This window comes from Phoenix dactylifera, unplaced genomic scaffold, assembly GCF_009389715.1.
Source record: "Phoenix dactylifera cultivar Barhee BC4 unplaced genomic scaffold, palm_55x_up_171113_PBpolish2nd_filt_p 000412F, whole genome shotgun sequence".
NCBI lineage: Eukaryota > Viridiplantae > Streptophyta > Magnoliopsida > Arecales > Arecaceae > Phoenix > Phoenix dactylifera.
Genome location: NW_024067852.1, coordinates 384774 through 404276, shown reverse-complemented (window position 1 = coordinate 404276; position 19503 = coordinate 384774). Strand labels below are relative to the sequence as shown.

The 19503-nt window shown below is 37.5% G+C and overlaps 1 protein-coding gene and 1 non-coding gene across 7 annotated transcripts; one reads left to right on the top strand and one right to left on the bottom strand.

Annotated features, from left to right (window-relative positions):
- Nucleotides 1–2704: 2704 nt before the first annotated feature.
- Nucleotides 2705–2785, bottom strand: TRNAL-AAG. Its single transcript has one exon. It is a non-coding gene; the product is annotated as a tRNA-Leu (tRNA).
- A 4097-nt stretch (nucleotides 2786–6882) lies between these two features.
- On the top strand, nucleotides 6883–18970 carry LOC120103871 (pectin acetylesterase 9-like). Of its 6 annotated transcripts, XR_005508232.1 has the most exons (15): nucleotides 6884–7552; nucleotides 7667–7749; nucleotides 7828–7957; nucleotides 12597–12676; nucleotides 13601–13687; nucleotides 15132–15256; nucleotides 15357–15417; nucleotides 15606–15662; nucleotides 15745–15822; nucleotides 15988–16093; nucleotides 16601–16746; nucleotides 16889–16999; nucleotides 17145–17243; nucleotides 17321–17766; nucleotides 17881–18970. XR_005508232.1 is itself a non-coding variant. In XM_039118790.1 (14 exons), exons 1-13 carry the CDS (start codon nucleotides 7405–7407, stop codon nucleotides 17199–17201), a joined length of 1269 nt encoding a protein of 422 aa, XP_038974718.1. In that variant the 5' UTR covers nucleotides 6884–7404; the 3' UTR covers nucleotides 17202–17243; nucleotides 17321–18970. The 6 variants fall into 6 exon arrangements, 3 of the variants coding, with proteins under 3 accessions (XP_038974717.1, XP_038974719.1, XP_038974718.1); XM_039118790.1 differs by having other exon boundaries at nucleotides 17321–18970; XR_005508234.1 differs by lacking the exons at nucleotides 17145–17243; nucleotides 17321–17766 and having other exon boundaries at nucleotides 6883–7552; nucleotides 16899–16999; nucleotides 18462–18970.
- The last annotated feature ends 533 nt before the right edge of the window (nucleotides 18971–19503 follow it).

The following is a 19503-nucleotide window of genomic DNA, read 5'->3' as shown; positions in this document are numbered from 1 at the left end:
GAGTGGTCCTTAACTTTAGGCCATATACTAAGGATGATTTGAGATCTGTGCAGCCGGATGAATGAAGGGACCCGGCATGCTTTGAGATCTGTGTGCCCCATGATCCTTAATTATGGGTCGTATACTAAGAGTTTTTTAAGATCTATCCAAGGACTTCACCCCACAAACAACTGATATGAACGACATTTTTGCCATGATACAATTTAATGCTACCATGTGATGGCCATATGACACCATTCTGTTAACGGAGATGAACGATAGGATTGTTTTAGAATAATTTAGAAACTTAAAGGTCCCGATTGAAAAATTTTAAAGTCGAGAGGGTATCTTTGGGATAAACCCTAAGTCCAAGGGTTATCCTTATAATTTTCCCGAAGTACTACATAGTGACCCTCTTGTGGTCTAAGAAAATCTCTAATCAAAATATGTAAAATGTAAAATATAATTGTGTACATTAAGTTAATAAATTCAATCAATTATTGAAAAGTTGAGCAGACATGCTATAATGTATAATATCACAATAACCTTATTAAAAATCTAACATGTTGATTGTATTATAATTGCAATCTAGAAGGAGAAATAAAAACTTCAGGACACCAAAACATTTTGCTTAATTCTTTTAAGGTTGGAATTGTCTCCTAAAAAATTACAATATATAAATAAAAATTGTTGCTAAATCCTTCTAAGATTGGAATTGTTTTTTAAGATATATCATGCCCTAAATTTGGAACATAACATGGGCATGCTATTGTGGGGTATTGTCCATGATAACATGAAGCCAACTATAGCAACTTGTACAAAAATTCAGCTCACACAAAATATAATAAAAAAGGTCTAAATTATTCCATCAATTAAATAAAAAACAAGTTGCTAGTTTAGAGCTTCCAAATCAAAAATTCAAATATTCAAAATTTCATAATTTCAAGAATCCACAATCATCAATTTCATAATATTATTATTCGACTAATAGACTAGAAATATGCTACAAAATCTTCCAAACTTCCTAATATGAACATCAAGAGAAGATCACTCTCCTGCTCTGGGCAACCTTACTCATCTGAAATGATAAAAATGAAAAGTGGAGCTACACAACTTAATAAGTAAACCTTACACTACTTTACCAGGATCAAGAATAAAATTTTCATGACTCTATAAATTATTTAGAGATAATAAATTTTCTTCGAAAATAGAATATTTTATTTTACATAATAAGCCAAGTCGTAAAAGTCATAGAACCAATCACACTTTCATATGTGCATAAATCATGGACATTTCATAAAAATGATTCCATGTTTAACAAATCACTAGAGTCATAAAGTGTATGCCATACCCATAACAAGACCATAATAATACTCTCAAACTTAATGCTAAGGTCATTCCATACCCATAACAAGACCATAATCAACAATTTCAAACTATTGTAACTCACTGGCGGGCCATATGTCAATTACTATAACCCGCAAGAGATGGCTAACTACTATAGTCCGCTGGCAAAGGTTGTATAATAACTAGTATAACTTGCTAGTGGGAGTCATATGCCAGCTACTATAACCTGCTTGTATGCCAAATACTATAATATGCTTGCAAGGGTCGTATGTCAACTACTATGACATACTAGTGAGGGTTATATACTAACTAGTGCTTGCTGGCAAGGGTCATATGCCAACTACTATAACACACTAGCGAGGGCTATATACCAAGTAGTATAAGCTGCGAGTAAGAATTGTGTTGTGGAAATAAAGGGTCTCGAACTTAGTCCCACATCGACTAAATAGCGGAGAGGTCTGTTCCTTAAATGAAGGGGGGCAACCTCTTTCTCTTTAGAGGTGCCTTTTGCAGGGCAAAATCGTGAGGAGGGAAGAGACTATGAAAGCCCTCCCAGAGTAGACAATACTTCTGAGGAGAAGCAGTCACTTTCGTTGTTTCAGACCGGTGGGGACTGAGCTCTGAGGTCGGAGGGTACCCTCGACCTCATCAATGATGCTTTCATTGAGAGCCCTTCACCCCGGCACAGACCCCTCTGCTAGGGGGCTATGTTGTGAGAATAAAAAGTCTCAAATTTAGTCCCACATCGACTATATAGCGGAGAGGTCTGTTCCTTAAATGGAGGGGGGCAACTCCTTTCTCTTTAGAGCCGCCTTTTGCGGGGCAAAACCGTGAGGAGGGAGGAGACTATGAAACCCCTCGCGGACAATACCTCTGAGGAGAAGCAGTCGCTTCCGCTGTTTCAGACCGGTGGAAACTGAGCTCTGAGGTCGGGGGGTACCCTTGACCTCATCAGATTGTATGCCAAATACTATAATATGCTAGCAAGGGTCGTATGCCGACTACTATAATACACAAGTGAAGATCATATATCAACTAGTGTAACCTGCTAGCAGGATCGTATTCCAACTAGTATAACCAACTGGCAGGGTCGAATTCCAACTAGCATAACCTGTCTGGTAGTATCCTGTGCCAGCTACTATAACCAACTGGCAATGTCGTATAGAACTAGCTTTGGATGTCGACCTATCCCATATTCGAGAGCTATATATAGCTAAACCTTTTAAAAATATTTATATTTTTTCTTAAAACATACATAAATAAATAAGTTGAAAAATTCTACCACAGTGCCCCCTAGTCGGACTCTCTCGCTCCATATCTAGCTGACATTGTAATCGATGCCTAACAAAAATATTTTTCCAAAAATGAAAAAATAATTTGTTGAGAGTGGGATTTGAACCCACGCCCTTTCGGACCAGAACCTTAATCTGGCGCCTTAGACCAACTCGGCCATCTCAACTTGAACGGCAATTAGCCGAGGAATCCTTTCATCACGAGTATGCTTCCAACTGGTCCAGGCACTCTCCTGTACCACATCGATCCCAACCATCCATCAACAGCAGCAGCTCAAGGCAGTCGTCATGCAGCAGTGGAGATTTCAGCACGTTAGTGCTGAGTTCGGGCCAGATACACACGGCAATCCATTAAGCAGTGGTGATTTATCTTATAAAATATTTAGTAATTTTTACCCACTTTGAGAAATTCATCAAACAACGCCAATCCACGGTCTCTTAAAATGGCAGAATATTTGAGCCACGTATTTGGCTCATCTGGTTCCTTGTATCCAAGCACTGCATCATTTAATCTTTAACATTTTGCTAAACTAAACAGATATTAAGTATTACAGTCTACTGTAATGATTATTATGACATTAAAATGGATGAGGCACCTCCGGATATAAGTAACAGTTATCATTTGTTAACGTTACAATATTATTTTTGTTTAACATTTCTAAGTATAGCCACAGTATCATTATCTTTCCATACACTAGATCTTTTCTTCTTAATTGAAGCTTCAAAGAAAAATGGATAAAAGATATACAATATAAGGGATGGTCTTTTACCACAAGGCTGCGGAGGTTGTTAAGAAGTCTAGAGGATTTGAAGTCCTTCAATGATTTTGCATGAAAATAATTGATGTTGTTCTTCCACCCATGAGTATAGTAGTAGCAAAAAAGTTTGATCCTTGCAATCTAACGTGTGCTTTTAAGGGATTTTAATCATTTTCTATATTCCAATGCATGCCCTCATATATGCATCTATAATAATAAATATTATAAGTTATGTTTCAATGAAATAAGATATAATGGTTGTTATAAATGAAGAAGAATAAAGTAGAATAATCTCATAATTACTGAAAGAATTTCTATAACTCTTTTGGTTATCTAATTGTAGAATCAATCTTTTTCTTAAGCAATATTTTTATAAAAAAATATTGAGAAGAAGGTACTAGACAAATCCAAGTGTTAAAACCGGTTGAAATAAAAAATAAAATAAAATAAGAATTTTTTGGATGTAAACCCTCCTAAATATGTGAAATTGTATGAGTATCCTGGCAAAGTATTATTTGCATATACGCCCTTATAGATATTTCTTTTTGCATATCTACCTATTAAGGATATTTTAGTTATTTTTAATTTTAAACTGCTAATTTTTTGACGACGTTGTGCGGGCACAAAAAAAAAATAAATAAAGAGTATACATGCAAAGTAAGTATTTTAAAGGGTATACATGTAAAAATTAATTTGAGGAGGGTATTCATATAAATTTCAATATTTAGAAGGATACGTATACAAAAAAAAAAACCTCAAAAACAAGTCAACATTTGTCATTAAAATACTTTTGATTTGCAGGTGGATGTGGAACTACAAACAAAGAGAAGAGAATGAAATCTACCAGAAAAGCAACCACAGTCACTGTGTAGAATGATTCGGAACCTAACTTTAAAGAGAATGATGGCACATATAAGAGAATGCAATCTTCTTTTTTCTGAAACTCGGATCATACAGAAAACAGGAAAAATAAATAGACTCCTCATGAGCTTTCAGCAAGTTCCATCATCATCTCTCTTCCTTTTATAACCGATACAAATCCTGTGCAACCGCAGCCCAACAGGAAACTAAATCCAATCAGTTCTACTACCAGTGGCTGGAAAAGCAATTATAGTGACCCTTTCCATAATCTGGCTGAATGCTTCACCGTGAATGACGATAATAAACTAATACTACAGTGTCTCTCGCAACATCCGGCAGAATATCATGATGGAATCTAGGCATCAACTAGTTTGCAGCATCTATGGCATGATGCGATGAAGTTTCAAAAATAATCTATTATCGTAATACGAGACCAGAATTTTCTTTTTTTTTTTCCCTATATTTACTTGTATTCCTATGTTCATCTATATCATAACCATGAGAAGGAAAAAAAGAAAAATAAGACCCTCTAGGCCAGATGTGCCAATCCAATCTTTCTGCATCTTTCTATAAACATAGTTTCCTGTATCAGTTCGATATCGGCATCCGATACAAATGGCGTATCGATATTCGGTAAATCGAAAAAATTCTGTACCATACCATATCGTACCGACAAAAAGCTAGTGTGACACCGATATGAGGTCCGGTACCTAGATGGCGAATCTTGACTATAAAGCTATATTTGGTTACAAATTTTTGTGGTACAAGAGGTGGAATAACCCTATTATATGTGGATGCCAACTAGTTTAGTTGCCAAAATGATAGAGAGGTAATCCTGAACACCAATATGGGATTAAACACAAGTTTGCAAAGATTCTCTCATAGGTCAATGTTCGAGCTCCGATATAAGCCAATAATGAATCCCAAAAAAGCTTGTACATGTTCGTGCTCACTTTTTTTCCAGTGAATCAGGCTTAATTTGAATGGAGCTGCTTTACCAGAAAGACGAGAGATCTCAAGATTATTCGAGTTAAAGCTAACTATTTAAGCTAGATTAGTGATTCCTTTTTCAATATCACGCTACAAAATAATGCTAATATATTCGAGTTAAAGATTATCCGTTACCAATTGGTGGGTACTTGCGCGCTTTTCGAATTTATTCTTCGCTCCGTGTGGTGGCTCCATTACTGCAAGCAAGCGCTGATTTGCGTGAGCTTTAATTTCTCGACTGACGGTCGGACGAGTCATAGGCTGAGCCCGTCGTTAAGTCGCCGTTGTGAACCGCTCGGTGGCCATTCCCCGCGGGCCACGGCACGCCAGCCGAGAGAAAAGGACGGCAAATGGACGCTTCTGATGAGAAAGTTCTTGTGGGTCCATATCCACCCTGGCGTGTTCTTTTTGCTTCTTGGAAGTTACGCCGCCGTCCACCCCCAAGATTCCTCAGCCTTTAGCCGGATCCGGGTTCAGTTCGTCGCAGTCTCACTCTCTCGTTTGGGTGGTCGTGGTGGGGTGTCATTCCAAATTACCAACTAAAATTTGTAATGACCGTCCGAAATTGGCTATCACAGAAAAATTATATTTCAAAAAATTATTTAATTTAGAAAGCTCGATTTTTTTTTTAATTTTAATTGGTCGAGCACTAGTCGGCGATTTTTTCTATGATCTTTTCTAAATTTCAATTCAATATCATATTAGTGGGATTAATAAGTTTTAAAATTAAAATAACTTCCACCACAATAGTGCTCCACACATAGTTAGCATATTGAAATTTGAGGTTATTTGAGTTTCAATTCAACACATGGTGTTAGTGGGCCAACTAGCTGAAGATAAACAATATCCAAAATTGAAATAATCTTTATCATAATATTCCATCATACATGGTGAATATCCAGTAAATTATGGTGAGAAAAAAATAAGGATGACATAGAAAGTGAATAATTGTTTTGGAAAAAAAAAATCCAATTATTTTTGAAATAGATTTAAATTTTGTTTTAGGTTTAATTTGATTGAAACAAAATGAATATCTGGTAAATTTTGTTTTATGTTTAATTGTTTTTGAATGATTGTTTTATGTTTAATCCAACATAAAATCATTTCTAATTCTAGTCGATTAAGTTCTTCTTTATTTTATCTACCTTTGAATGCCATAATTGCTTGCATTCATTTCACAAGCGAAAAGAGACATGGAAGAGTTGGAAATCGCATTTTATTGTCTCTGACCTATGGAGCAAAAGAGAGTAGAAAGATTTGGAAAACAAGGTTTGATGCTCCATTATCTCCATTATCGGACCTAATTAACCTCATTTTCTTTAACCATCACATCCCTTTTTTTTTCCCCTTCTTTCATGGTCCCCTATCTATGCATTCGCCTTTTTAGCTGGTATAACCAAGAGCCCAACTATGGATTCCAAGCCTAGACTCTAGACTTTTATCCTCATCCGTTTCATGTAAACTAGAATCGTTTTCCCTGCTGATTCCTTAGATCAAATTAAAGAGATATCACGACTTGCACCATCCGTGTGTGTCTGCACGCACGACTCTCAAAGCAAGTGGATTTATATGAACCATATCCTTTTTACGTTCCGGAGCAAGTCCGCACCCGAATCCGATAAAAGCCCGACAAATGGCGCGATAAAAACCATTCATCCCCTCTTCGAGCCTTCAGTTCGCCATTTCACTTCCTGGCCGCCTGCCCTCCTCTCTCTCTTTATCCATCTATCTATCTATGAGCTACGAAATCATTTGGCTTTTCCTTATTGTTTCCGTTATCCTAATAACCCGAACTTTATTCCTCCTTTTTATGGCGACTCCATTTAGATTTTCTCTTCTTTCTGCCTCCAATTTCTGGATTCGCTGCTCTCACTGCGTCAAACACTCTTAAGACATTTATAACATTCCAGCATAACTTTTTCTTTTTTTCTCAATTTTTTCACTGAATCGCAGTGATGGATTCGACCATTTACTTTCTTTCCTTTTCTCAGATTCTTCTCAATTAGCCAAATTTGATTCATCTGTCACTCCAGTGCCTCACCACAGCTACTTAAATCACCAGCACCTCATCACCTTCTTCTTTGCTAAATCTTTGCTTTTCTAACTCCTCCATCACTCTCTTCTCTCTGTACCTCATCTTCTAGTTCTGGAATTTCGTGTCCAAACTCTTTCTCAAAATGAGAAACTCTAGTTTCTTTGCCATTTTGTTGGTGATTCTCGTGGGATTGGGTCCATGGAGGAGCATCCACTCCCTGGAATCGAAGCAGGAGATGAGACTTTCAGTTGCCATGACCATTGTTCCTCACGCTGGATCCTTGGGAGCAGGCAAGTTCTCCGACATCGGTCATATGTTATGCTTCATCTATATACTATTATTGAACAAAGTTTAGTATTATAATATATTAGAGATTCCGATCTAAAAGTTTGGTATTGCTGCAGTTTGTCTTGATGGGAGCCCCCCGGCTTACCACCTCCACCGGGGATTCGGCGCCGGCGCCCGGAACTGGCTCCTCCAGTTCGAGGTAAGACCGTCGATCACCATCAAAGCTTCCATCAATCCAGGCCGTCTGATCTAATGGAACTCGTCTTCTCTCGTACAGGGAGGAGGGTGGTGCGACGATGTCTCCTCGTGTTTGGAGCGATCGAGAACCCGGCGTGGGTCCACGCGGTACATGAACAAGCTCGAGGTCTTCTCTGGTATCCTCAGCAACAATCCCTCCATGAACCCAGGTGTCTCCTCAGACCATTCTTTTTCAATCTCAACCGTTGATTCCGAGATAAAAGTAATCCTACACGTCCCATTTGGTGTTTCCGCTTGTTTCAATAGGGTGTATCCGTAATTCTCTATAAAAGTTGGGAGAAGTTTTCTTCTTTTTTTTTTCACTAGGCGATTCATAGGATATATCGAAAAAGATTACAAAAGACAACAAATTTCGAAGTATTTTAGGCAACTTTCTCTTTCCGACCCAAAGAATATCTTTCGAATAGTTAGCCACATATAAGGTCATCCAGCCTGCAGCTTCATTGACTTATCTGTATACATGTTTAGCTGAGCAGGAGACGCCGATGGTGGAATAGTGGGTTCTGTTTGATAGGCTGGGTATGGGCTGTGCTAAATCTGGCCTGTCCTTTCCAAGTGGGGGAGTTGAGGGGAATAGTGGGTCCCTTTCCGTTGAGATGTTCTGTTTCCTTTTTTTTGTCCCCTCCTCCAACTCTATGAAATCGACGGCGGGGAATTGAAAGAATAAAGGGAGGAGTAGTTGCTCTGGAATCTTTATGGATTGGGTTGATAGCTGAAACTGTCTGCTTGAAGAAAAGAGGAAGATGAGGGGACGACACTGCCTCCTTTTTTTTTTTAGCTTTAAAGTTTATTGTTGCTGAAGTTTGGAAGGACGACGAGCCATTATTCTTTTTGAGCCATGAAACGGTCGTTAGGTTGGAGAGATCATGAGTGCTGTATTTGTTTCTCATAAAATGGTTGCTGGGTTGGCTAGGGATACCGAGGGTATCACACTTGGCCTACTCGTTTAAATGGGCAAGCTCTTGTGCTCTTTAATTCATGTCCTCCTTTGATCTTTTCTGACTAAATTCTCCACTTTGTTCTTCTTTCCAAGAATGATAGTTGTGTTTCACCTGCCTTCTATTAGCTCAGCAGTCTGATGTGGCAAAAGAGGATTGGTGATATCCACTATTGCTGGGCCAAATGCATAATTGAGTGGATAGCTAGTGGCATCTCCAAGATTCATTTATAGGAGTGGTGCAACTCCTGAGTTATAATCTAGCAACTAATTAAATATATGGATGATTAACAAGGGAAAAGCATTAGTGATGCATGGTCGAATGGAGAAATGCGAATTAGAGAGCACAAGCGTCTAAATTTGGGTATCGGTAGGTGTTATTCATTTAGCCTTTGGAATGCATTAGATGCTAATGACTGAAAAGTCAAATGCACCGGGCAAAAATTAGCACTTACATGACATATTGTTAAGGTTAATATCATAGTAAATTTTATATCCTTGTAACATGTTTAGAGTCTCTAGAATTTATTTCTTTAATGCTACTTGCATGATGATCACAATTATTGTCCTTGTACTTTAGATTATAGATAAAAATAGTCTAGCAAAGGAGCCACAAAACTAAAATGCGATCATGCTGGTGGTGCTAAATGATTAAGGAAGTCACTATAGAGATCCGGTGAGGTGGAGGAGGGTCAATATGTCCTAACTATTAGCTAGTTCAGCTAAGCAACAAAGTGCTAACAAGTCGCAATGTGGATAGCTTAAGCCTTACTTCTTAACCTATAAACTTGACCTAACCTATAATCAACTTGATCTTATCCGATTCATTATCGCCCTAATTGCTTTGCCACTTTTTCCATCAAGATATTCAAATGATTTCTAAGAAACTCATTTATGCAGAGGATGAAGATTTTTTTAAAAAACAAATGTAAGGTGAAGTACATATAAATTCCAAAAAAAGTTTTTTTGTTAACTACCTCGAATTTCTATCACCAATATTTATTTTCATAAGTCATTTTAAAATATGTTTATGCTGCTATTTTTCTTATATAGTTATAAAATCCAAATTATCAATTTTTTTCTAATTAAAAAATGTGTTTCTTTGACCCCTCCCCTTAAATAACTCAGAAAACCAAAAATGCAAAAAGGAAACAAAACCTTAGTTTCCTCCTTTGATACCGACTCTCTCTCTCTCTCTCTCTCTCTCTCTCTCTAAGCCTTCAACTTTTTTTTTTTTAATGAAAAGGGAGGGAGAACCCACACTAGATTTTATTAAAATGAAAAGAGCACAAAAAGAGGGGAAAAAAGAGGAAAAAAACCCTACTTCCATCCAACATAGTAAAAAGAAAAAAATCAAATTTGAAATTTAAAAACCCTTTCATACAAAAATATCCTTCGAAGTTCAGAATTAAAATTCAAATTTCAGATATATCATATATATAGTGCCACGGAAGTAGAAAAAGGTTCATTATATCATATATAGTTCCGTGAAGTCATTTGTTTAATGGGTCCATAAGATGCAGCGAGACAATGCATGATGGATGATTGCCATATGGAGGTGCAAGGAGGTAAATTGCACAGAGAAGAAATCTGTCAAGAAAGACAGTGGGAAAGAAGAAATTGTGTATTAGTATTTCTTTAACCAAGCATGATATCATCACCATCATTGAAAGGAGCAGTAATATTTATGATTCCTCTATGGATATACTACTATCACAACCATCCAGCTTTCCCAACTTTTTAAGGTCGACTTCATATTTTTTTCATTCTCATTCACCAAGTATTCCTAGTTACAGGCATTTGATTTCATATAAAGATTTCTAATTGATACTTCTTGGAGGACCATAACAGAACTGAAACTATACACTTATATTCTTCTTTTTGTTAAGAAGCGGAATAAAGATTAGGTTGAAATATTGTATACAAAACTATGCAATATATGTTGATTAAACATCTCCTGTACGTCCAAGCTAATGTTAGATCATGCGGTGACTAGTGGCATTTCTAGCTACTGGTTAATTCTTTTTATTTTTCTTGCTTGCAGAAAGTTGCCATGTCCTGTATTTGGAATATTATAGAGGTTTTTTTCTTAGGTCTTATGTTAATGAGTCCCGCGATTAGATGGGCTATTGGTGACGGGCGATCCATTGATGTGTTAGAAGACCGCTGGGTGACAGAGCAGCCTATGAGTAGACTCCCGGTCATGGTGGATACGTCGAGGTTAGTCGGTCTCAGGGTCAGAGATTTGATGGAGCCTGGAGGGGGGCGTTGGAGGGTTGAGTTGATTAGAGAGGCTTTTGGGGAGCAGCTGGCAGAGATGATCCTGGCTCTACATATTCCTGCCCGGGAGGGGTCAGATAGACTAGTCTGGATGCCGACAGGGCGATCGCAGGTGCGAGCCAGGGACATTTCTATGTTATTGAGTCGAGAGCCTGCCCGACAGATAGAGGGAGGATGGATTTGGAGGATGCGGATTCACCCGCGTGTCGCGCTCTTCATATGGAAGGTAGCATGGGGCTGCCTACCGACCAGGAGTGTGCTAGCACGGCGTGGGGTGAGGATTACTCAGTGTTGTGAGGAGTGTACGGAGACTGTGGAGACGATTGATCATGTTATCCTGCAGTGCCCCAGAGCTAAGGGAATCTGGAGTCGTTCTCCCATCCTTGTTGCCCTATTCAGCCGAGTCGACACAGGATTGGATTCATTGGTTGAGAGTTTCCATGCGGAGGCCCAGTACTGTTGAGGCCGGGATCCGGTGGGCTTATTTGACTCATTCTATATGGTTGGATAGGAATGCTGGAATCTTTGAGGGCAGACGGTTACCTCCGAGGGTGGTGGTGGACAGAGCTATGCGTCTTGCCAGGGAGGTTACCACTACTACCGTCAGGTCTTCTTCTGAGATGGCCGGGACACCTGGGGTACTCTTTCCGCTGTCACAGCGCCCAGGTTCGCCCTAGTCTCTTGGGTACCCCCACCCCTTGGTCATCTCAAAGTGAACTTTGATGGTAGTATGTCGGTGGACGGGGTGTCTGGAGGAGTTGGCTTTGTCATCAGAGACCATCTGGGTGGTTTGATAGCAGCTGGTGGCCGCCGTGCGCCGGGACTTACTGCTGTCGGTGCGGAGCTGCGGGCAGCCTGGGAGGGGATATCTTATGCGAGGCGGGTACTTCGTGCTGAGCATATATGCCTTGAGGGGGACTCCTCTGTGGTGATCGAGTGGATTCGGGGAGTGGACAGATATGGTGATGGTCATCCCCTCATCCGTGAGATTCGGAGATTGGCGCAGGAGTCCAATGATTTCCGGGCGTTACATGTTTTCCGGGAGGCAAACAGTGCAGCAGACTGGGTTGCCTCTTTTGTTGCCCGGCATTCCGGGGAGGTTACATGGACATCTGTAGGAGATATTCCTCCTACCCTGTATGCTTTACTTTTTTTTGATATGGCTAGATGTACTCAAGTTAGAGCTATATGAAATGCCGCTTTTATCAAAAAAAAAAAAAAAAAAAAAAAAAAAAAAAAAAAAAAAAAAAAAAAAAAAAAAAAAAAAAAAAAAAAGAGAGGGATAGAAGTCTCATTTGGCCACTTGGTCTATAATTTCCATTTGTTTCAGGATGGACCTTCAGCCTCAAAAAACTGGGCTTGGCCCTGGCCCATTAACATCTAGTCATTGGTAGCAATTAGGATGGACCAACAATATCATTTCTCTGCAGTTCTTTATCTATCCCATTAAATTGTTTCGACATGCTAAAGTTTGTGGATTGATTGGAGCACCCATGAACTATCTTATACTCAATTATATATTTGATTTGTGGTTAAGATTTTGCAAACTGACAGATATATCTTTTGCATAGATTTCTACGACTGGAATCGCGTAAAACTTCGGTACTGTGATGGAGCCTCCTTTGCTGGTGACTCAGTTTACCACAATGGTGTAAGCTTCCTTAATCAGTCCACATTCTCAAATTATTGAATCTCTATTATCTACGAGGATATTAATTATCACTTTGGGTTGGTTCAAGACACCCAAGCCTAAACTGACTGAAAGAAAGTTGGACCATCCCATATTTATGTACATTAAGCCCAAGTCAAATATGTGCTAAGGTTGTTAAAGAATCTAGGCCTTTATGGGGTCGAGTCCAGGCCAACTGATTAGTATAACAATCTAAGAGAATTAATCTTACCAAAAAAAAAATCCTATCGTCTAGAACTTTGAAATCATTTAGAAACTCAAGTAACCATAATAATAATATTGGCATGTAGGTTGCCCTGCAGCCCTGAATTTTTAACCAAATTCATTAAAAATCAGTTGAGTCTGTGAACTTATTGGGATGATGACTGATTCAACTTATTGGTAACTCACAGTAGAATATTTCATGCTGTTCATAAATGATTTAATTTTTCTGATCAATGTCCAACTATCTTCCTGTTTCAGTATATAATGTTTATGATCCATGGTGGGACTTGACCTTTTGTATTATGAGGTGTTTATTTTGAGCTCAACCTAGATCAAGTCCACAAGATACAAACTAACCATGGATTGACTTAATTATAATGTTAAGAGAGTCAACATATGCTACACATAAGCTGCAGAAAATATAAACATAAATCAAGAACCTGGAGTCATTACAGCATTAGATGGTCAACAGAATCTTGATATTCTGTCTATTCTTTTTCATAGTTCGATGAAAATAATATTGAAACTGCATTGACATCATGGCATATGTGGATACTGGAATTTGGGCTATGCAACAAAATATATCTAGATCAATTCCTTTTTTTTTGTGTGCTTTGGTGCTTGGTGGAAGATCACATTGTTTCTTTAGTTAGTGATGGATTTACTTGTGCTGATGAGCAGACAACTGTTCTTTACTTCAGAGGGCAAAGGATCTGGGATGCTATCATTCTTGACCTTCTTCCGAAAGGGCTGTCCCAGGCACAAAAGGTATACTTCAAGCATCTGAACTCTGAAGCACTGAATGTTCCCTTGAGTTTCACACAATTTCTCACCCATAATACTAATTGGCTGCCCATCACCTTAAATATTCTGCAACCATTGTTGATGGTATTAGGTCCTAATGCAATGCTACAACTGCACATAATTTGGAAAAAGTCCCTGTAACTTATTTTCACTTATCTGATAAAAGGGTCTCCTGTAAGGGTCCTGCCATGAGGCATGTGGCACTTCATTTCTTATATGGATCGCCTAGGGCTTAATGTGGTTTTGCTGATGGGAGTTCTTCATACCGTGTCTCATCATATCATTACTATTAGGGTTTTTTGCATGATTACCTTCCTAAATATTGGATTTTGCATGAATGCCCTTCCCAAATTAATATTTACATGTATACCCTCGTAAAATACTTGTTTTGCTATTCTACCTTTTTTTTATTTTTATTTTTGCATATATGCTATCTAACAATGTTAAAAAATTAACGGTTTCAAACTAAAATGACTAAAATACCTTTAATGGATAGACACGCAAATAGATCACGATTCCGATAGCAGAAAAGAAGATAGGGACAATAGTATAATTTTAAAATTTTATTTTATTTTTAATTAATATAAATTTGATTTTTCTTAACACCATTAGAACAACTGTTATATTAGGAGCATTTGTACAATAATAGAGTTTTTCAAAGGTATACATGCAAATATCAACTTTGGAAGGGTATTTATGCAAAATCCGATATTTAGAAGGGTATCCATGCAAAAAATCCTTATTATTATTACTTTTCATTGGAATTATCATTATTATTACTCGATAAAACATGGGGCCCTCATGTATTAAGATCAGTATAGGGTTTACATCAGATGCTGCACATATGCATGTGGACTAGGCGGCAGGGAGGGTAAACTTGGTTCACACCGATGTAAATGTGCATGCTAGGCATTCCCTTGATTCTTCATGAACTTGGAAATGGATGCTTAGCAAACCTTAGTTGTGTCTCAAGGACAATAAAAGATTCTCAAATTATTCTCTAATTCCTTATATCCAGCACTGCTTTTTGCTGAATTGATTTTTACACATCCTTCTGAAAAGTTATTATTCATGAATGACTGGAAATTATTAACTTGTGGTATGCTGAGTTTCAAAGCATCCAGACTTGCTTGAGCCACCTTTTCATTTGTTTATCAAGTTACCTTTTCCCTAACAATTCTTACCAGAGAATTTGCAGAAACACTTGCTGTTTCCTTGCCAAAATTCAGTCAGAATCTTGCTTTGCTTACTGTGAAACAGAAAATGAACATTCATCTGCACTGTCCAAGCTTTATGCACAAGAATCTATACACACATCTGTGATTGTTCTTTGGGCATAAACTAGTCTATTTCATAGTTTTCTACATGCTTTCATGTATTAATATTTCTTAGTTATTCAAATTACCAGGTGCTGCTTTCAGGATGCTCTGCAGGGGGCTTGGCTACTTTCCTTCACTGTGATGATCTTGCTCGTCTTCTTCCTAAGGCGACAACTGTGAAATGCATGAGTGATGCAGGATTTTTCCTTGACGTGTAATTTACTTATTCATGCACAATTTGGTTTAGTTTGTCTTAAAGAGCTTTTGACATTCCTAACAAGTTGGGTTGAAACACTTACTTTTTGATATGGCAGGAAAGATATATCGGGCAAAAACACTATAAGGTCATTCTTTAGTAGCTTAGTTACTCTACAGGTCTGCTTTCTGTGTTTTTTTTTTCTTGTCATTGATTTGTTTTGTGCATGTGTGTGTGTGTGTGTGAGAGAGAGAGAGAGAGAGAGAGCTTTCTGCTTCTGTTAACCTTATGCTTTAACCTTATGCATGCCAATTAAATGTAGTGTTGCTTGCAGCCTTCTTCCTGATTAAGGATGTTTAAGCTGCAGGGGGTACAAAAATATCTAAACAGAAACTGTGCAGGTTCTCTTGATTATCCCTATCAGGTTTGGTGATTTTGCTCACTTTTGTGACAAGATGTTATGGAATACAAAAACTACTGATTCTTATTCTGCAATGTTTGTGCAGTGTTTCTTTCCCCAGCATGCATTAACATACATCAGATCACCATATTTTATCTTGAATTCAGCATATGATGTATACCAGGTCAGGACTCTGCATAGCCAAAGCCCATACTCAATAATTTCTCCGTTTTTTTTTCATGATTTACCTTTTATTTATACCTTATAATTGGGCTTTACTTGATCCATGCTGTCTATAAATGAATTCTCATGTGTCACTAGTTGATTTGAAGTCTCTATGTTTGAACAGTTTCATCATATCTTTGTGCCACCTTCCGCTGATCCATATGGTCATTGGAACCGATGCAAATCAAATCCAGCAGCTTGCACTGCAAATCAGATAGCTATTCTACAAGGTTACTCACTCTTCCACTTAGGCCTAATGCTATTCTTCTTAACCTTACTAAGCTTTCCTAGCCATTAGAGGCTTGTCTCAATAAGTAATCTCTCTCTCTTGAGCTCTGTGACATTTCTATCAAGTAATACATGATTATAAAATCGTGGAAGTTTTAACTTCTGTTGTTTTTTTCTATTTTTGAAAAAAAATGCCTTCCTATCTTTGCATTTTTTCTTCTATCACAAAGTTCATAATGGTTGCCATTGCACCTGAATCAACAGATTGCTTCAATTAATTTAGTTCATTTTTAGACTACATTTATTTGGTCATTCCACGTCTTTTGACTACGTATTCTTCTCTTGCAGAAGTAAGAATTATGAGAAAAAAACCTACGCAACAAAATTTCTTTTCATCTCTCCATGCAGTCTCATTCATTTTACTACATTGATTTTTTCATTGGTTAAAATCTACCACTAGCATAATTTTTATGGTCCAATCAACTTACTTTGAATATATATATGTACAGGTTTCAGATCTGAAATGCTCACGGCATTAAGATTGTTTGGTGGCTCAAGAAATGGTGGGATGTTTATAAATTCTTGTTTTGCTCATTGCCAGAGTGAACTGCAGGACACATGGTTTGCTTCGAATTCTCCCAGATTGCACAATAAGGTAGGTAATATATAACACTGTAAGAAAATCTTTGAGGAGTAACGGTGAAGTAAAATAATCCCAAGAGCTTATTTATGATTTGCAAAACATTTTGACAAATTCTGCAAGATTTTACAGCGTTACAACCATTTCTCATGTTCAGACTATTGCAGAGGTTGTTGGTGATTGGTACTTTGAAAGGAAGGTAGCCAACGAAATTGACTGCCCATATCCTTGTGATCACACCTGTCATAACCACATACCATCAAGTCAGGTATGTAGACAGAAACAACTTGTGGATCTAATTGATATAGTATGTTAATGCATCAATAAATAGGTACATGCAAATGGTACGCATCTTATATTCCAGTGAAGCATCAATGGAACTAAATGGTTCCGTCCACACCATTTGATTATAGGCATATGAATGGCGCCTCAAAGAATTCAAATATGTGGACCTTCAAAGGATACCTTAGATTACTCAAAACATAAGGCAGTACTTTCAATTACAATCCAAGGTGATTTATTACTTGTGTACTATTAAAGGAAACAAGCATATTTCTCTAGCTGATGCTCTAGCTATCAATTGTTTTAGGTATTGGAGGAGTTATAAGTGTTTTTTGGCAAAAACAAAGTTGGTTCTTGGAAACTTCACCAGTTGAGCACCTTTGTTTCTGTCATGGAGTTTGGAAGCTCTTGACTAAGAATAAGTGTGAGAGCATCCATCAATAAACTTACATCAATATACATCTATCAAGTTGACAAGAGTTACTGCTTCCTTCTCATTAACAAATCCAGAAAAAGAACATGTACTAAATCTGCAAACATAGGGAGGTTTGCCTGTTTACTTTTATCTTTTATTCAGAAAAAGATTGGACATGTGCCTGTATTTATTTATTCATTTTGATTAATATCCAGGTTTTTTTATTCAAACACTATCTTGCCAGCTACAGTAACTATATCTGTAATCATGGCTGTTGCAAGTGCACTAATGATATCATGATGGTTGTTAAGAGTCTCAAGCATTCAAAAGTATACCTTGTAAGGTGTCAATGTTTCTCCTAAGTTTCCTTTTTTCTGAGAAAAGGGAGGGGGTTACCCCCCACCAGCCACCCTGCTGTAGGCGGGTCTAACCCAGGTCATTGGGTATGACAGCCCAACAACTTCACCAACTGTACTCCTTGGCACCCACAAGTTTGGTTTTCAGATCATGTGAGCAAAATGTGTAAGGTTGATTCCTTGGGAATTATAAGGGGGAAAGCAAGCACTTCATGGTTTGTCATTTCTATCATCATATGCTCACAGGTAAAAGCAATCTGAGTTTTTACCACAAGCCACCAATAGTTAAATTTTTTTTGTCACTAACGATAGTTAGCCTTATTTTATCACTTCCGGGAGAACATTACAAGATGTAACCTAATGATCTGTCAAATTAGTTGCTATTATCAAGAACAAGTTTATATTGTTTACTTGTATGACATTATAATTGGCTTGCTGAATCTAACTATGGATTGCTTGATTGACTGGTGGCAACCAGGGAGGTAATTAAACACCATCTTGAGTGGATCTAAAATATTGACATCATTGGAATTTAACCATGACCAAGGCAAACATATAATTGCTACAGTATTCTTGGATAAAGAGATTACAATGGAAGTGGTTGTATGAAAGTTATTTGATGAATTGCATGTATCTATGCTTGCTACTAATTTAGATTTCTACTCTTTTCCTTCCAGGAAGATGGCATATATGTCCCCCTTCATTACTGTATCATCATTAGTTTATTGCTAATAACATGCATGGTGTTGCCCTCCTCGTCCATCTAAGAAAGAAACCTGTTAATTGTTTTGAATATATCAATGGAAGAAACTAGGTGGCATGAACAATGGAGGCTGTCCAGAATTTACTAAAGCAGGAAATATGGAAAGATATCAATTATTTTCAAGCAAAACGCTCACTCAGGAGTATGTACTAAATATCGTGTTCTTCCAATTTTGATCGTTCATTGCTCAATGGAAGGGCGATAAGAAAAGGATCATATGTATTAATAAAAGCAGAAGCGTCGACATTTTGTTCTTTTAATGAAAAGCTTGCTGGGGTTCTTCTCCCCAAGAAGAAGCAAAAGTCTTTATGGCTTGAGAATAATATTTGGTTGAGTTTGTATATATTTTTGAACAACTTTGAATTTATATATTTGATGCTAACTTGAAATCAATGAAAAGTTGAAAGGCATAGATCAATTAACTAGTTTCTCTATTGATTTCTACTCTTTTATCCCCATGAGCCTATTATCTTCATTCTATATTACAAAATCATTTATGCGATAGGGTGTAGAGCATTTATGATTTTGGTAAATCTCAAAACTGGATGGAGCAGCAAACCCACATGATATATTCAGAAAAGCAGTGCCATATTCATGCACTATATCATGAAATATGGAAGAAAAAATAATTACTGCAAAATCATGAACTATATCATGCCACCATGTTTGGACTTTGCCCAATTCTTTTCCTTTTGTTTTCTTTGAACATAAAGACTATCCCACGCAACAAACTACATATAATTAAAAAAATCCTTTATCTGCAATTTCAAGCAATTCTCTAAATTAGCAATATCATGTACATCTAAAGTCAAAAGAAATGGTGCTTTCAGTCTCATTTGATTATAAAAACTAAGCACAGCATTTACCAGACTAAGTTAATATTGAATCTCCCAGGGGCCTCACAGCTACTAGCATAGTCTAATATTATGTGTTCAGAAAATCACATGATTTGGAAT

What these genes read in the sequence shown, in the direction of transcription:
- LOC120103871 (XM_039118789.1), top strand. Translation starts at nt 7,405, where the DNA reads ATGAGAAACTCTAGTTTCTTTGCCATTTTGTTGGTGATTCTCGTGGGA. An exon ending in CGCTGGATCCTTGGGAGCAG is followed by an intron (nt 7,553 to 7,666) that starts GCAAGTTCTCCG and finishes GTATTGCTGCAG; the next exon opens with TTTGTCTTGATGGGAGCCCC. An exon ending in CAATCCCTCCATGAACCCAG is followed by an intron (nt 7,958 to 12,596) that starts GTGTCTCCTCAG and finishes TCTTTTGCATAG; the next exon opens with ATTTCTACGACTGGAATCGC.